This window comes from Glycine max, chromosome 15 (assembly GCF_000004515.6).
Source record: "Glycine max cultivar Williams 82 chromosome 15, Glycine_max_v4.0, whole genome shotgun sequence".
In the NCBI taxonomy this organism is placed as follows: Eukaryota; Viridiplantae; Streptophyta; class Magnoliopsida; order Fabales; family Fabaceae; genus Glycine; species Glycine max.
This window is the reverse complement of record NC_038251.2, coordinates 14406647-14423995: the sequence shown is the minus strand read 5'-3', so window position 1 is coordinate 14423995 and position 17349 is coordinate 14406647. Positions and strand designations below refer to the sequence as shown.

General features: G+C 28.7%; 1 protein-coding gene across 1 annotated transcript; it reads left to right on the top strand.

Annotated features, from left to right (window-relative positions):
- Positions 1-6955: 6955 nt before the first annotated feature.
- Positions 6956-12838, top strand: LOC100786060 (putative clathrin assembly protein At5g57200). Its single transcript, XM_041010148.1, has 15 exons — positions 6956-7045; positions 7146-7215; positions 7537-7634; positions 8100-8238; positions 8356-8483; positions 8578-8670; positions 8797-8847; positions 9563-9628; positions 9707-9772; positions 9877-9957; positions 10039-10131; positions 10774-10965; positions 11048-11126; positions 11622-11734; positions 12356-12838. The coding sequence occupies exons 1-15, from the start codon at positions 6956-6958 to the stop codon at positions 12797-12799; spliced, it is 1803 nt and encodes a 600-aa protein (XP_040866082.1). The 3' UTR covers positions 12800-12838.
- The last annotated feature ends 4511 nt before the right edge of the window (positions 12839-17349 follow it).

Below are 17349 nucleotides of genomic sequence, written 5' to 3'. Positions count from 1 at the left end.
TCATCGCGACAGAGTTAATCGATCTCAAGTAAATTTAGAAGAAGTATCGGCTTTATAATATAACAGTATTGAAGATATTTTCCCCTGTATTATATTGAGATGAAAAAATCGATATCAAGCATTCATATGATATAATTATGGTTCAACAGTTGAAAGAAGACGCTCAGAAGGTCTAATTGTAAAGTACGTGGTTTGATTTGGTCTCTGTATTAACTAATTTCTAATATAATTTGCTGGTACCAAGACTCTAAATTCCTTCCCTCCCCCAAACACCACAACTGCATTAAAAAAAAATTGGTTTAAAAGGGTACCAAGTCAGCCACAATTGAATCCACAATTGAATCCATCCTTACAATAAATTAAAAGCCAATTGGCTATTCAAAAACACAAGTGTTGTGGCACACAAAGACTACATGAAAAGAAAGTATAACTAACCAGGATCACATTGGTTGTAGAAATCTTCAACATCTGCAACAGCATTACCAAGAACAAAAAGCGCATGAGTATGGAAAAGCTTCCAAAACCTTCTAGCATATAAATTGTATAAGATAAACAAATACAGAAGGCTGAATGTCACATTCAACCGTTGAAAATGAATATAGATATTAAGGGCCTGTTTGATTTTCTTCTCAATTTTTCTTATAAAAACTGATTTTTAAAACAATTTCACAGTACTCAACAATCTATTTCTCATCCAATATGTAATAAGTTTCGAAAGTTGTTTCCAAAACCAGTGTTTTAAAAACCAAAAACAGTTGGAAGTTGTTTTCTCATCCTCTTCTATTTTCTTCAAATGCTCAGGGGAAAACGTTTAGAAAACAGAAATGTGCTCAAGGAGGGACAAAAACTTTCAAATGTGCTTAGGAGACAAAAACAAATTTTATAAAACACAAAATTGTTTTTGAAAACAGTAAACAAACAAAGCCTAATAATCAGGAAATAAAAGAAACGGACAAAAATATCACAAAACCCCCACATTATGTGCTAAGCAAAATCGAGTTAAGCACACTGAAAGGAAGAAACACGTGAAAATTGATTACAAAGCACAAATCATAACATAATAAACGAAACTTCTCCCCAACATTTAAAGTTCAAAAAAACATAAGAAGCTCTCAACATTTTAAAACCGAAACTTACTTGCATGACCTAAACCCTAAGTTTAGAAAAGAGCGATCAAAATAGAGAGAAAATGAGCATAGCAAAGAGTTTCGTTTCAACTAAAACCCTAAGGAAGAGCCAAATCGAAAAAATCGTTGAGGGAACTTACTTGCACCGCGACTGCGAAGCAGAGGGGTGTTGTGTTTGAAAGGGTGGGTTGAGCGTAAACACACACTCCCTCCTTGTTGTAAAGAGAGAGAAGAAAGCGGGAAGCCAAAAATTGAGTGTGGAGTGAAGTGATGGAAGGGATGCCCCTCAAATTAATTGCAATGTTTATACGTACAAGCTGTAAATTGCAATATTATCAAAATTAATTTTTCTGAATCTCTCTGTGTAGTGAAAGAAATTTTGATGGAAGGGATACCCCTCAAATTAATTTTTTTCCATATCTCTCTGTGTAGTGAACGAAACATATCTCTCTCTGTGTATTATTATTATATAAAACACTTAGTTTATGCATAATTAATTTTTTCCATTAAAATAATTAAATAAAATTCAATACAAAATTAAAATTATCATTAATCAAAATAAATTCATATTTATTTTTTATTTAAAATCAATCATGATTAATATGAAGGACGAAATAAAAACAATTAAAAATTTGGAAACGAAAAATTCAATCATGTATTATATTTAATGAAACGATTGAATTTATTGTTTTTTTAAACCATGTATTATGAATTTAAATGCTAGATAAAAAAAATAATAGGGATATATTTTGTAATTTTTAAATTATTTTAAAAATTAAAAACTAGTTTTTTATGTAAACTTTATAATAAAAAAAAAACATTGTTCTATTCTTTTTAAGTGGTATACCTAATACAAATACTTAAAAATAATTTGGTATAAATAAACAGTATACCATCTATACAAAAATATTCATTTTAAATAAATAAAAAAGAATATATAAATACTCATTCATAAATAAATAAATAAATTTATAAAATATTTTGACCATCCATGTTTTTATATTTTTTTATAAATGCATATTTAGCCAAAATTATTTTAAGTAACATATCTTAGAAAAACACATAGATTTGGTATGTATTAAATATATTTCAGAAATTAATTTTCAAAATTTATTTGAATTCATTCACTGAGGATCTAAGTTTTGCCGCACATTTCACTTAAAACACAAATAAGAAAAGGAAATATTGACGGTGCATTTTTGTGTAAGAACTAACAACTTCATCCTAGTTTTTTAGACGGAAGAATATTTTTAAATAAAAAGTTTGAATTAAAAATAATTTTTTTTAAAATTAATTATTACTAACTTTTTTTCTTTATTTTGTCATTATTTAAAAATACATTATTATTTATATTTTCTTTCTTGCTGTTTTTTTTTTCTTCTCACCCTTGCAACTCTTTAAAAAAAAATTGAGTTATCACCAATTCACCATAACTCGGGAACTTAAATAATTATTTTTAAGCAACGGATCCATCCTAGCTCCAAGAAATTATGAAAAGTGGGAAAAAAATGAATGAACTCAGTAGTGAAACAAAATTTTAACACAAGTGAATAATAAAATTCAATATATATTTTTTTATCTAATGCAAAACGACCTAAGAACATCTATTGTGTTGAATTGCTTGCTTATTGAGTTGTTGAAGTAATTTTTTAATGGGTCATACACATTACGCTACACTTAAAATCTTTTTCTATTTCTCTTTTTTTTAAGCAAACTATTATGTTCTCTAATAACATACAATCGTGAGTTTCTTAAATAATGGGTCTAGTTGAAATTATTTATTGAAAAATAATTTTAAATATTAGAGAAATAGATCTCATAAATAATTAAAAATAACATGTGATAGTCTCAATGTTTATCATAACATCATTTTGTCAAATAAATAAAGTTGACGGCAAAATCTAAAGATAAAGAAAAGTTTGAAGACTTTGACAAGCCAAAATTTTGTTCAAATATTAAAATTAGAATTTTAAAAAAATAGACTGAAAATAATTAATCCGAAATGTTTTTTCTTTGTTTTTTCTTTCCTAAATGAGTATTAAAATATATTTAATTGAGTATTCAAATAACTTTTGACAAAAAAAATTCATCACTATTTAAATATAATTCTTTTTCTTTGTTTCTTGTTTTCTAAATAATTTTTTTATTAAATTTATTAACAAAAAATTCACATAATTAACAAATGAGGTTAAAAATAATAAAAAATGACAAATGTAATAAAAATAAATTACATGTGGATTATAATTAACTCTAAATTTAAAGACTTAAAACATAATTTCCGTGTCTCATGAAAATATTTTTATTTTTGTTCTGAAAAATTTGTTTAAAAATAATGAAAATATCATTTTTTTAAATCCTACAAATATATGAGATAATTATAATTATTTAAATTAAACCACTGTAACATATATTTTCAATGAATCAAATTAATATATACAAATATTTTAATTTATTTTTAATTTAAAGATAATACGATAATATAAATATAGTAGTATTTCATAGAATTTTCAAACAATATTCTCCATTTACCTTTTTATGAAGAAAAAAAAATAATTTTTTATTTTTATAATAATTAAATCAAAATATATTAGTAATAAATTTTAATTTTTTTACGATATAATTATTTTTACCAACATTCTATAAAAATTCTATAAAAGTTAAACTTTATTATTAAAAACAATTTTTTCTTTTATTTTCAAATTAACTAATATCAAATAATTTATATAAATGTGTGTTATATTTAAATGATAATCATGAAATAATAAAATTAAAATTACGAAATTTATTTTAAAAATTTAGTTTAATTTTTAAATGTTTACCTTTTGAATTTATTATTGTTTATTAATTATTATATTTTTTAATTAAAATATAATTAATAATGCAATATATGATTTTTTTAAAATATATAAATAATTAAAAAAATTATATTAACATCGATTTTTTTGGAAAACCGATGTTAATATATCATATGTTAACATCGGTTTTTCAAAAACCGATGTTAACATCGGTTTTTGAAAAACCGATATTAACATGTTTGTATTAACATTGGTTTTTTGGAAAACCAATGTTAACATATCATACGTTAACATCGGTTTTTCAAATATCGATGTTAACGTGTATGCATTAACATCGGTTTTTTGGAAAACCAATGTTAAGAAGGATACTTTATTTACAAATATGTCACCGCGTTTAACTTAACATTGGTTTTGTCCAAAATCGATATTAATAAGTCGATGTTAAAACTGCTTTTTGTAGTAGTGTGTCACTAATATTTCATTTACTAATACATTGTAATACATGACTTACTACATGTATCACTATCACATACATCACTAGTCACACACTCAAGCCCAAAAATTAGGATATTACAACTATCATTAAAACCTTTCTCTCAAAAGAAGCTTGGACTTAATAAGATATGCACTTAGAATCCTATCTTAGCAAAAAGATTAGATGAAGTTGGGATGATAAACCAACTTGGTGCTAAGAGATGGAAACTCAACAAGGAAGCATGATTGTCTCATGAGGAAAGCACGAAGACTCCTTGTACATCATGTAGAGAAAGTTGTGTAAATGAGAGATGTATGTTGTTCAAGATGAAGCAAACCTCAAATGAAGAAAAAATGACCTATACTTAAGGAAGAACATGTCATGTGGAAGAGACTCACTCGAGGAGGATATTATTAGAATAATAAGAGTAGAGAACAAACTTATTTATGAAAAATAAAGAAGTTGGTGGTAGATTCATATAGGAATCCTTATGTCAAAAGTCTTTTTGGCTATGTGAAGGTTAGGTGACATGTCTTGATGTTAAGTAATGATGATACAAGTACAATTAGTATCACCATTGAATATTTATTGGATGAGAAGAAATTGAAGTTAGAAAAGTTTATACAAATGATAATTAGTTTGATTAAATGATGTTGACGATGGATCGATGTTGGGGTTCCTTAAAATTAGTCTTAGCTATACAAAGCTTAGGTTATGTATCAATTAATAGTAGCTAAGAAGGATATAAATACAAGTAGCATCATGATTTAATACTCATACATGAGTAGGAAAAATTCATACAACTTATCCAAGCAGTGATTAGTCTAACATAAAAATTAATAGTATTAACCAAAATGGTTAATTGTTGTCAAGGTGTTGGTGTAAAGACGCCTATTAATTATGTTGGAAGAATGAGTCCTACTGAAAATTCCTCCATAATTAATTGCATTGTCACATTCAAGTAATCATAATAAACATAGGAGTTAAAAAGATGTAATGAGATGTGAGAAGTTAGTCATCACTATGAGGGGACTTCTGATTAGTATGATGATTTACCCCACCAATGTGAGTAAACAAGAGTCATAGTGAAGGCTTTTGTAGCCTTCTCCTTCTTCAGATAATAAGAATTGCACTTTAATAATATTGGGTGAGATTCAAAAACTGAAAGATTATCTTATATAAAGAAATACATTGTTATTCTCTCAGAGGGAATGAGAAAGAGAAATAGAAATATATATATTTTTCATATGATTAGTGAGGTGTATTTCATTCATACAATTAGTGAGAATTGGAACATATTATTGTAAATCATTATTGCTAGGGTGAGACTAAGAGATTGAAAAAACATTTTATATCTAAAAGAAAAAATTTTGTAATCATACTTTCAATAGTAAAAATGTTTTTACTATATTAGATTTTGTGTTTTTTCTTTACTCAAATTAAAAAGTTTTCCGTGTTAAATTTGTAATGTTCTTTCTCTCACTTTCATTAAATACTTATTTTAAGTTTCCAAAAGAGGAAAAATGATATGTTAATTCCCAACATGTTTTATAATACCTTTGCAAAATAACAATTTAAAAATTCAAATTATATTACTTTTTGCAAATAAAATTTATACTTTAAAACATATTTTATTTTGTGAATATTGAGTCAATAAATATTAGTCAAATCATATCCTAGGAAGATGTTGACTTGAGTTTCATTGCTAAGGTCAATTTAAGTTTTATAATTGAGGTTAGGACTTTATTAATCAAGAATTTATAAATGTTTTTATAAGCTTTCTTTAAAACTTGAGACATTCTTTAACTTTTAGCGAGTTTCTACAATTTAACTGACCTATATATAGTTTCTTTTATTATAAACAATATATGAAACAAAAATACCGAGTGACACTCTCTTATATGTTCTTTTTTAACATTATTTCTATGATTGACTCAATTTTATTAAAAATGATCAATTTTATTGAGTTTTATTATTAAATTAAAAGAAAAAATTATTAAATAAAAAGTGAAATCTATTAAATTTTATGATTTTTAATAAATTTTAATCAATTATAAAAAGAGTCCGAATAAAAAAATTTGTTAGAAACAACGTTGTTGCTAGTATTCCTCCTATACAAAAAAATTCAAGAACATTAACTTATTTTGTATGATAGGCATATTTCTTTTCTTCTCCAGCCACTAAACAACATTATGACAGTCTATTATTATTACAAGCAACTGTCATTCTAAATTCAAAATACCAAACCAATCAATGTTCATGCCATCAAAGTGCATTTAGCAATGGGCATTTAGGTAATTTGAGTCTCAACCAAACAGAACCCGACTTTTTCTATTCTTGGAAAATTCAACGAACTGATTCTGCAGAAACTTTCGTCCAATGTAACTCAATTGTCCCATCAAGATTCATAAATTAGTTAAGATCATCACATCCTCAAAGTACCAAAATACCCTTCTCAAAGATAAAACAATCAAGAAGAAAACAAGGATCTTTTCCCCTTCTCTTGTTTCTCTTTCCTTCATCAATATCATAAAAGTAAACCGTTTTTTTAATGAATAATGGGAACGTTTCAGAGCTTTAGAAAAGCCTATGGAGCTCTCAAGGACTCTACCAAGGTTGGCCTTGCCAAAGTCAATAGCGAATACAAGGTGATTTGATTTCTCCATTATGTTATATGCGTAAACATGCATGCATATACAAATGAATCTCTATTATTTAGATTGATTGTGTTTCATTTTGTTTATGAAGGAGTTGGATATTGCAATTGTAAAAGCTACCAATCATGTGGAATATCCTCCCAAGGAACGTCATGTTCGAAGTATGTTAACATACGATATATATATATATATACCTCACTAATCATTCCTAATTCTCAAATTTTGTTGAATGTAAATAATGCTCTTAATTTTTAACTAACATCATGTGTCATCATGAAACTTGTTTTGTGAAATCTTTGGCATTTTTAAAGCTTCGGTTCATCAATCAATGCTTGTTTATTTTCCTTGCTAATATTGCGCTAAATATATAGAAAAATAACCATTTTTAAGGTATGAATCGGATTTGCTTTTCCATCAAAGCTTATTTTAATTTCTCTTGCATTTTTCTTTTCTAAATATAATTTGCCTTGAATGGTTTGCAGAAATATTCTGTGCAACATTAGCACACCAGCCACGGGCAGATGTGGCATACTGCATTCACAAACTTGCTAAGAGACTTTCAAAGACGCGAAGTTGGATAGTATAATTCTTTTGATGATATTTATAGTAGTTTGATATCTTGTCCTTTGAAAGCACTAAGAACGAAAACATCCTAAGAACTTTTTTTTTAATGACATGGTAGAAGATTTTAAGTGTTGGAACAGTTCAATTAAGGGTTTTATTAGATTTGCTTTCCTCTTTATGTACACATACTAGCAAAAATATAAAGGGGAAATAGAAGAAGAAAAGAAACACTTGAATGATATCATATGCGTAATCAATCACACCTATATATAAAATAAATCATGATTTTAATGTTATTGCAAAAATAATGGGATATGACATGTTCATTAATTATCATAGCGTCCCAAAAGAAAGGGACATCCAAGGGGCTAAATTAAGATTCAACTCACATATAGAGAGAGGATTTGCACACAATTTTACTGAGAAAAATAACTTTTATCATTGTATAAGATTCGTGTGTCATTGAATAATGAAATGTCAGGTTGCTATAAAGACATTGATAGTCATTCATAGGACTTTGAGAGAGGGTGATCCTACCTTTAGAGAAGAGATTCTTAACTACTCACGTAGGGGACATATTCTCCAAATATCCAATTTCAAAGATGATTCAAGCCCTTTAGGTAAATTAATTGATTCTGCATATGAATTTGTTGTAACTATTTTGAACATCTAGCTTGACCCTTTTCTTTCTTATTCATTATTTTCCAAATTCCATGACACTGAATTTCTTTTTGCAGCTTGGGATTGTTCTGCATGGGTGCGAACTTATGCACTATTTTTAGAAGAAAGACTTGAATGCTTTAGAGTCCTTAAATATGACATAGAATCCGAGCGTTTAACAAAAGCATCACCAGTGGTTAATAATGTGTGCACTTTGCCTTGTTTTATTCACACTCAACTTTATTTTTCAAGCATCATATTTCTATGTTCAGAATATCACTAACTTTCAATTTTGACAGGTACGTAGCAAAACTCGGTCGTTGGATAGTGATGATCTATTGGAGCAGCTACCTGCACTACAACAACTTCTATATCGCCTTATTGGTTGTCAAGTATAAATGAATTAATGAGAAATTTTCAAATTTGATGTCTGCATTTTGTTATGACATATCCCTTACCATTAAATCACTGTATTTTCTTGCTCTAAGTTGCATTTAATTTGCGTTAACATCTTGCAGCCTGAAGGATGTGCTTACAGCAATCATCTAGTACAATATGCGTTGGCCCTGGTATGCGTGTTTAGAATTTGTGTTTTCCACATGATAGCACTTTGAGTATAAACTCAAAAAGTGTTTAGGGGCAGTAACATGACTAGATAATTAGAATACTTTTTCCAGTGATCATATATGCACAAGAACTGATATCTGTCAACAAGGAACAATTAGAATTATATGGACAAAACTTAGAGGCATATGCCAGTAGAGGTTGACATTAAATGTCAATATATATATCTTCCTTTTAAGTGAAACTCCAATTCTAATCGAAGAGTAACACCAAAAGACCTAACGAATTGAATATTTTTGTCTGAATTGGAGTTTCACTTGTATTGACCTTTAATATCAACCTTTATTACGTAAATTACCAATGCAAAACTTCAATTTTAATTGTAGAATAACACTAAAAGCATCTAAGAAATTGCATCTAAATTTGATCCAAATTATATCTGTATGATTCTTGCTATTACATAATGTTAGAAGCCAATGAATAAATGGCTTCCACTCGGAATGAAGATCATAGTGACTTAAGTGAATTACACGGTCGAATTGCTACCTATAGAGAATTTTACCTCCTATAATTTATAATTATAGCAGTCTAATTCATCGTCAACACATCATTTAAATCCATGAAAAGAGATGAATTTTGATTATTTTTTAGTTCATTTATTTACATGGACTTGTGTCTATGTTTGTCACTATATTTTGGCTTTTTGGCAATGCCATTTAGGTTTTGAAAGAGAGTTTCAAAATATACTGCACACTCAATGACGGAATCATCAATCTTGTGGACGTGGTAGTGCCTATCTCAATTTAATTTACTACTTGATTGCTTCATTAAATTTTAAATTACACAAACTAATGAAAATTACAGTTCTTTGATATGACAAGACATGACGCAGTGAAAGCTCTAAACATTTATAAAAGAGCTGGCCAACAGGTTTATAACAATGATTTTCTTCAAACATTCTCGCTGATGACCAATATGGATTGAGTCTTGTGATCTATAAGGTGTTGATGGTTTTCCTTATGAATACTATGCAGGCTGAAAATCTTGCTGACTTCTATGAATACTGCAAAGGCTTGGACCTTACTAGGAATTTCCAATTTCCAACACTGAGACAGGTTCCTTTTGTTTGTTAGAGTAAGCCTCATGTGCTATCATGACTGGAAGAATCTCACAAAGCTTTTTACTTTGATGAACAGCCACCTCCCTCTTTCCTTGCAACAATGGAAGAATACATTAAAGAAGCACCACAGACAGGCTATGTTAATAAGAAAGTGGTAAGAAAAAGTGATGTACAAACTCCTTGGGGTAAACTTGTGGTGTTTAGTGTTATACATGCTCTTATGTTTGTATATGAACTTTAATGAACCAATATGCATTTCTTTCTAACATTATAAAGTGATAAGACGAGTGAGTCAAATCCAAACTGAACTCCCTAATATTACAAATTACAGGACTTACCATATACATTATAACATATGAGTCTCAAGCCATTTCCTTTGGTAGGAAGAGCTGAAAAGGCTTTTAGTGTATTATGTATTATGTTTAATAACATGAAGGAATGACAAATCTCTCCAAAACATCTTAGCTATTAATAAAAAAAATTGAGCTACTAATTTATTCTTCATTGGCTTCCAAGGCATTTGTTACCATTTTCCAAAACCCATTTCACAATTTATTCTTATAACTATAGCTAACCCAAACTTTGTATCCATGTTATTGTCTACTGGTTCTGCCACTTGTCACATGACACTACCTTGTTAAGGTTTCATTATTTGCTATAACTAGCATCGTGGAGAAACCAATGTAATGGGCAAAAGTGCTAATTGTTCATAAACAAACTTTCTCTAATGCTTTCAACTATAATTATTCTAACCTATGTTTGCAATGTAATTATTTATGGTTCATTAGTAAATGTTATTCAACACCAGGAGTATCAGGAAAATGAAGAATCATCTAAAGAAGAATCAGAATCCAATGAATCAGCAGAGCCTCAAGCAAATGAAGAACAAGTTGAAGAAGTCAATGAGGAAGAGTCAGTGGAAGAGGAAGAAGAACAACCTAAGGAGGAGGAGGTAGAGCCTCCTCCTTTGATATCAACTGATGATGGTACAAATGATTTGCTGGTATGTGTTGGTTATAAACAATGTTTTGTATGCATGTTTGCGACGTTGGCTTCATAAAATATGCATTTGTCCACCTTTGTAGGGTCTTAATGAAATAAATCCAAAAGCTATGGAACTGGAGGAAAGCAATGCCATGGCTCTTGCAATTGTACCACCTGGTGGTAAGGCCTAAAGTAATTGATAATTGATTGAGAAATATAAATTGTTTTAATCCAAGTCTTGCAAGAGATTATGACGTGCCTCATTAATGTATATACTAGCATTTAAAAGCTTTTGTAAACAAGGACAACTTATATGTATATTTTGATCTACCTATAAGCAAATCCAAAAATGTAAACATAGCATGTGGACAATTGTTTTATTTTTTTTTTTAACTTTGCCACATGAAGCTCATAAGAGAAGATGTTAGATAGCTAGATCAAAAAGACTAATACCCTAGCGGTTGTCATTTCATAACATGCTTTTATCAAAAATCCATGAGGATGCTTGTGATATATTTATCTGTCCTTGTTTACATGAACTAATTAGGACTTGAACCTAAGAAACTTTTAATTATTTTTTTTCCTTTTTACATGTCAATCATGCCCATAATTAATTAAACTATGTTAGCTTTTTTTTTTACTTAACTCAATTCTAAATTTTGCAAGTTTGTGTAGGAAATAATCCAAACAATCTTGCTTTGAGTAACTTTGATGGGACTACTGGATGGGAACTTTCACTAGTTACAACACCAAGTAACCATTCCAGTCAAGCCCCAGATCGCAGATTGGTTTGTTTCTCTACTATACTAATATCAAAGGAGTTTATATCTTCATTTATTTGCTCACACTATAACTAGTGAGATCTATGGTGATCGCATGATTTTCATCCCTTCATAATTAGGTTATAAATACATAGATACACTCTCACATTAGTAATTTGTATTTTGTAGAGGTTTGTTTGACAATGACTAAATTTATATATCATATAAAATCATGATTTAGTGTTGCATCAACGTCATGATGAATTGAGCTTTTTACATATTTAGACAAAAATAATTTTAAATTTTTTACACTACTTCCAAATTCTCTCTTCATTCCTTTTTACCATAAAAGGAAAGGTGTAGAATAGTGTAAAAAATAAAGGAATCATTTGATTTGAAAACATTTTTCGTTTTCAATTTTATTTGTTTTTAAAAATATGTATAAGAAAAAATTTCTAAAAACTTTACAAAACAGGAAACAAGGTGAAAATAAAAATATGAAAATAGGATACATTTTCACAAACCAAAAAGTCCATGAAGATATGAGAGAAACATTATTCTTAGCTCAATGAGGTTATAGGTTACAATCTTTTAGCCCATGTTGCAAAAATATAACAATTCTATTTCCGTCCTTTAATATTGAGTCAGGCTGGTGGTTTTGACAAACTATTACTGGATAGTCTATATGAAGATGAAAATGCCAGGAGACAACTCCAACTCCAAAATGCAGGTTATGGACATAGTGGAACAATGGATATACAGAACAACAACCCATTTGATCATTACAACCAACAGGATCCCTTTGCAATGTCCAACAACATAGCACCTCCCCCTAGTGTGCAAATGGCACTAATGTCTCAACAACAGCAGCAACAACAAATGATGTTCCAACAGCAGCAAATGATGTACCAACAAGCACAACAACAGCACAACAACATGATGATGGTCCCTTACCACCAGCAACAACCATATAACCAATACCCTCAACAGATGTATAATTCAAGTTCTCATAATCCATTTGGAGATCCTTTACCGGTACCAAACTATAATCATAGTTCCATGCCCCAACAGGGAAATTACAATTTAATGTAAATCTTGTCTTCTTTGTCATTTGATATCTTCCCCTTTTCCTCACACTCTCACTTTCCACAACAAAAAGAATGTATTCTTGTTGGTTATAGTAGTATAACATTTTTTTATCATATTGAAATTCTTTAATTAATTGTTGACCAGTGAATGACATATTTAATATTTTTTTCATTAGTACTTATCAATGGTTTATTTAGACAAATTGTTCTCTCACCTAGATCTAGGATTACACTTTCATTGTTGCTTAAGCATTCAGATATTTTCCTTTTGAAATAAATAGTGAAGGAAAAATCTCCGTGTACGTGGGCTCACTGAAAAATTGTCAAGTGTACACGCTTAACTGATAAAAGATAACATCAACAAAAGAAAGCGATTTATTTGCATTATTTTTTCGTATAAATTAATTAACCAGTTAAGCATAATAATACAAAACTTTATTTTGACAAAAAATTCGCATCAATATTGTGACATGATTTTTGTCAATTATCAAATCCTTACTTTATTGTATTCTTTAATTATTATTCATTTTTTATGCAAGAGAAAACATCTTTAATTCGATAGTTAACCAATATTGTGTAATCCTTATTTTTACTTAATTCGAGCAAGAGTTCTTCACACTTATAGCAATTCGCTTTTAGAAAAATCAATAATATTAAAGAGCATTTCTTATGAAATGGGTACAAATGTGACGCAGTTTGCATTACGTTAAAAATTCCATTTTCCTTAGCTTACGGGTATTCTTAACTTTAACCTCAATTATCAAGATTTTAAGCAATTAAAAAATATTTGTTACATCAAATAGCTTAAAAAATTTATCCCAATGCATAAGATTAATATATATTTTAACCCATATATTAAAAAAATATATTGATCTTAAAAAAAATATTTAGCTATATATATTTATCCGTCTGTCTGGGCCATTTACAAGTTATATTAGTTTGATTGAGTTGCTAACATTTCATTTTATATCATGCCATCTTACTATCGCAGCAAAGACAGTGTACAACTCAGCATACTTTAGTACTATCATAAACAACTCCATCATACTATGATAAAATTTATCATCTAATAATTTAAATTATTTTTTAAACAAAATAAGAACTTAAGAGGGCCCTAAAAAGGCGGTTGCCACACTCGTCAAGAATAAACACAATTTCGTGATATGGTAAGTTACTTTCAAAAATACATTTGAATATTATAATTTTTTGTGAAAATTCAAGTTTTACAAGTTCAGTTTGCAAACTTAAACTTAAGTTCATAATTATTAGTCTAAATATGCACTAAATAGTTATGTATAAGAATTACTTTAAAAAAAGGTTTAGAATAAAATGGATCCAAATTCGGATCTAAATAGTTTACTCATAAATTTTACAAATACGAGTGCAACTTTAGATATTATACTATTATATAATTATATCTGTAATTATATAATTCATAAAAAGACATTTATTATATTATATATCTAAAATTTAAAAGATATTTGGCTCATTCTGAAAACACTGTTTTAATCAAACATGAAGAAAGTATGTAAAGCTCTCCCAACATTGTCCAATTTCATGACAACAATTTCAGAGGCATATAGATAATCTATCAACATTTCTTGTTTCTTAACATATTACTTAGAAATTTGCTAATTTGCTTGCCCTAGAACCTTTCAATGGGAAACTATTTATTCAAAACAAAATAATGGGGACGGGGGTTGAGAAGAAAAGATAATGGAACAATGCTAAAGTTCAAGCAAGAGTACTGTAACTTCAATGATGCTTATAAAGTGTCCCCCATTAAGTTTAGGTGTAAATATATTTTAATTCTTGTAATTCAGGGTTTTTTTATATTTGTAAATTATGTTTTTTTAATTTTGTTTTTTTGTAGTGTTTTAGATAACATTTTAAACATTAAAAAAATATTATCTAAAGAATTATAAGAACAAAAAATAAAACAAATATAATTTACAAAAATTAAAAACAAAAAAAATAATTTTAAAAGAATAAAAAATAAAAAATATTAAATTATAAAAACTAAAAAAATATTTAAGCCTCAATTCTATTACACTTTTATACTCCAAAGAAATGTCTATTACAGTTATATACACATCAACATAATATATGTGGACTACATCTTTTTGTACTGATGTAGTTGTTAACACTAACGCCAGTTTCTTCTATGCTGCCTTAGCTCACTTATATTTGCATGACATTCATTCCTCATAAAATAGGCACCCTATCCTACGCCATCAAAACTTAAGAATCATATCATTGTGCAATAGCTTGGCTTGGCATAAGTGTCAACCCAATGATGCATAATAGTTAAGGATAATATGTGTTACTTTTTACCTATAGAATTGACAATAATTATGTTACTTAGGATTTTGATATCTCTTTTTTAGATTTATAGATTTCATCTTTGAATAAATATCTATTCTAAGGAAAATTGAATTTTATCGAGATTAAACTATATATCTAAAAATAGGATTTAGGTACCTTAAATTATTCAAACTTTTTCTTCTCAAAGAAAGTTATTCAAACTTTTGCATAATAGATTATTGGTATTTTGCTTTCCTTCAGTCAGGGGCATACTATTTTGGTTACCCTCCTACATCACATAGATATGCACATAAAGCTGAGAATCAGAAGATGAATGAAAGAAGCTATTACACATTTTTAAATCATCATATCTAATCTATTTTAAGTATTAGAAGAATATATATATATATATATATATATATATATATATATATATATATATATATATATATATATATATATATATATATATATATATATATATATATATATATATAAGGATATGCTTCGTTGTTTTGAATTTCATCTCTAATTTGTTTCCCTTATGTTTTTCCTTTTAAAATCATGCATTAATATTAGATAGACACTTTCAAATCTCACTTCCCCAAATCACTTTTTTGACTTTCCAATTTTTGTCCATCTTCCTAAAAAAATAAACAATAAATAATCAAATTCGTATTTATGTGAAACATAAAAAAATTCACTCCTAAAAAATAAAAAATAAAATTTAATCCCTAAATATATCAAAAGTATAACACATTTAAATAATTTAATATCAAATTAATTTTAAAAAATATAATTTATCATCAATTGATTTTTAAATATTACAACTTACTAATAAAATAGTCTCATAAATTTAAGAATTAATATATTATACTTTTTTTACATTCATAAACTAAATTTTTATTTTTCATTTTTTTGAAATTAATTTATAATCGCATCACACCTTCAAAACGAATTTGGCTATTAAAAAAAAACATGCTTCTTTATTTACTTCTCTCTACCATTTTTAATCTTCACTACCATCTTCCTAGTCTCTCAACTCTTGCAACACCATCACTGGTGTGTCCCCATACTCCACATCTACTCCCACTCTTCTTCGTCCACCAAGTAAGATCTTCATTTTCTTCTTCTAGTTTTATTTTCGAAATGCATCATCAAAAAGGCAAGAAATTGTGTTTTGTTCCCTTTTAATTGTATCACGTTTCTGCCTTATTTTGACGTTGTGCGTGAGTTTTCTGACAATGTTGACCACTGTAGGTCTAGGTGTTCATGGTGTTCTGTTTATTCTTGTGAGATGTTTCCTTTTGGGGGGTTTTGGAACCACACTGTTAGGTCCATGTGTTGTGTTCTTTTGTTTATTCTTTTGTTTGTTGGGCTTGGGGTGCATTGGGTCCTATTGTGGGGTTTAACAAGTTCTATAAATAGCATGTATACACACACATTCTGCATATTATTCAAACCAGCAATAAATGTATTTCTATGATACTACTCCACGTACTGCTGTATTTTGAGCTCTATGATGTAAGTATGGCCACACTATGTTGGTGTCAGTTGCATTTTTTCTTCAAAGTTCTGATAGCTAAGCGCACCCAATTTCCCTTGAAGCGGTATACATGCAATTTCGTGATTGTGTTTAACTTCTTTGCATGCATCGTGTGTATTTTTGGTCCTGGGTTAGACCACAAGCTTTTCCAACCCATTGGGTTAGATACTGATCTTGCTCACAGTACATGAATGTTATTGGTCCACAGAAATTATGCACATATAAGAATTGAACACAATTTTTTCCACTAAATAAATCGTTTTCTCACATGCAGCGGGGTCTCACACCACCGATGCGTCAACCCTTTGGATTATTCATTGTGTGTGTATTGTGTGTATACATACATGGCAATGTTTTTGTTTTTGTTTTCCTTTTATGGGGGGTGCTGAAGGTGATGAAGAGGAGGAAGTCTAGTGATGAGGATAATTCCAGTGGGAGTGGTGGTGATGAGGATTAAGGAGCCTCACTTTGCTGATTATACTTTGTCTATCCCCATGCTTTCATGACTTTTAGTTTTCAATACTGGTTTTAATTTTTGCTTTTCAGTACAGTTAGCATGATTTACTTTTGGTTCCCATTTGTGAACTGCTGGTTGTTAGGAGTTGTTGGTACTTTAGTGTTTTGTGATGGCATGTGGTATATGTTTGCGAGCTTGGTAGTTTATGTCCATTTGAGTTGAGAAAAATCTGATTCTGCGATTTCGA

What these genes read in the sequence shown, in the direction of transcription:
- LOC100786060 (XM_041010148.1), top strand. Translation starts at nt 6,956, where the DNA reads ATGGGAACGTTTCAGAGCTTTAGAAAAGCCTATGGAGCTCTCAAGGAC. An exon ending in ATCGCCTTATTGGTTGTCAA is followed by an intron (nt 8,671 to 8,796) that starts GTATAAATGAAT and finishes AACATCTTGCAG; the next exon opens with CCTGAAGGATGTGCTTACAG. An exon ending in ATGGTACAAATGATTTGCTG is followed by an intron (nt 10,966 to 11,047) that starts GTATGTGTTGGT and finishes CCACCTTTGTAG; the next exon opens with GGTCTTAATGAAATAAATCC.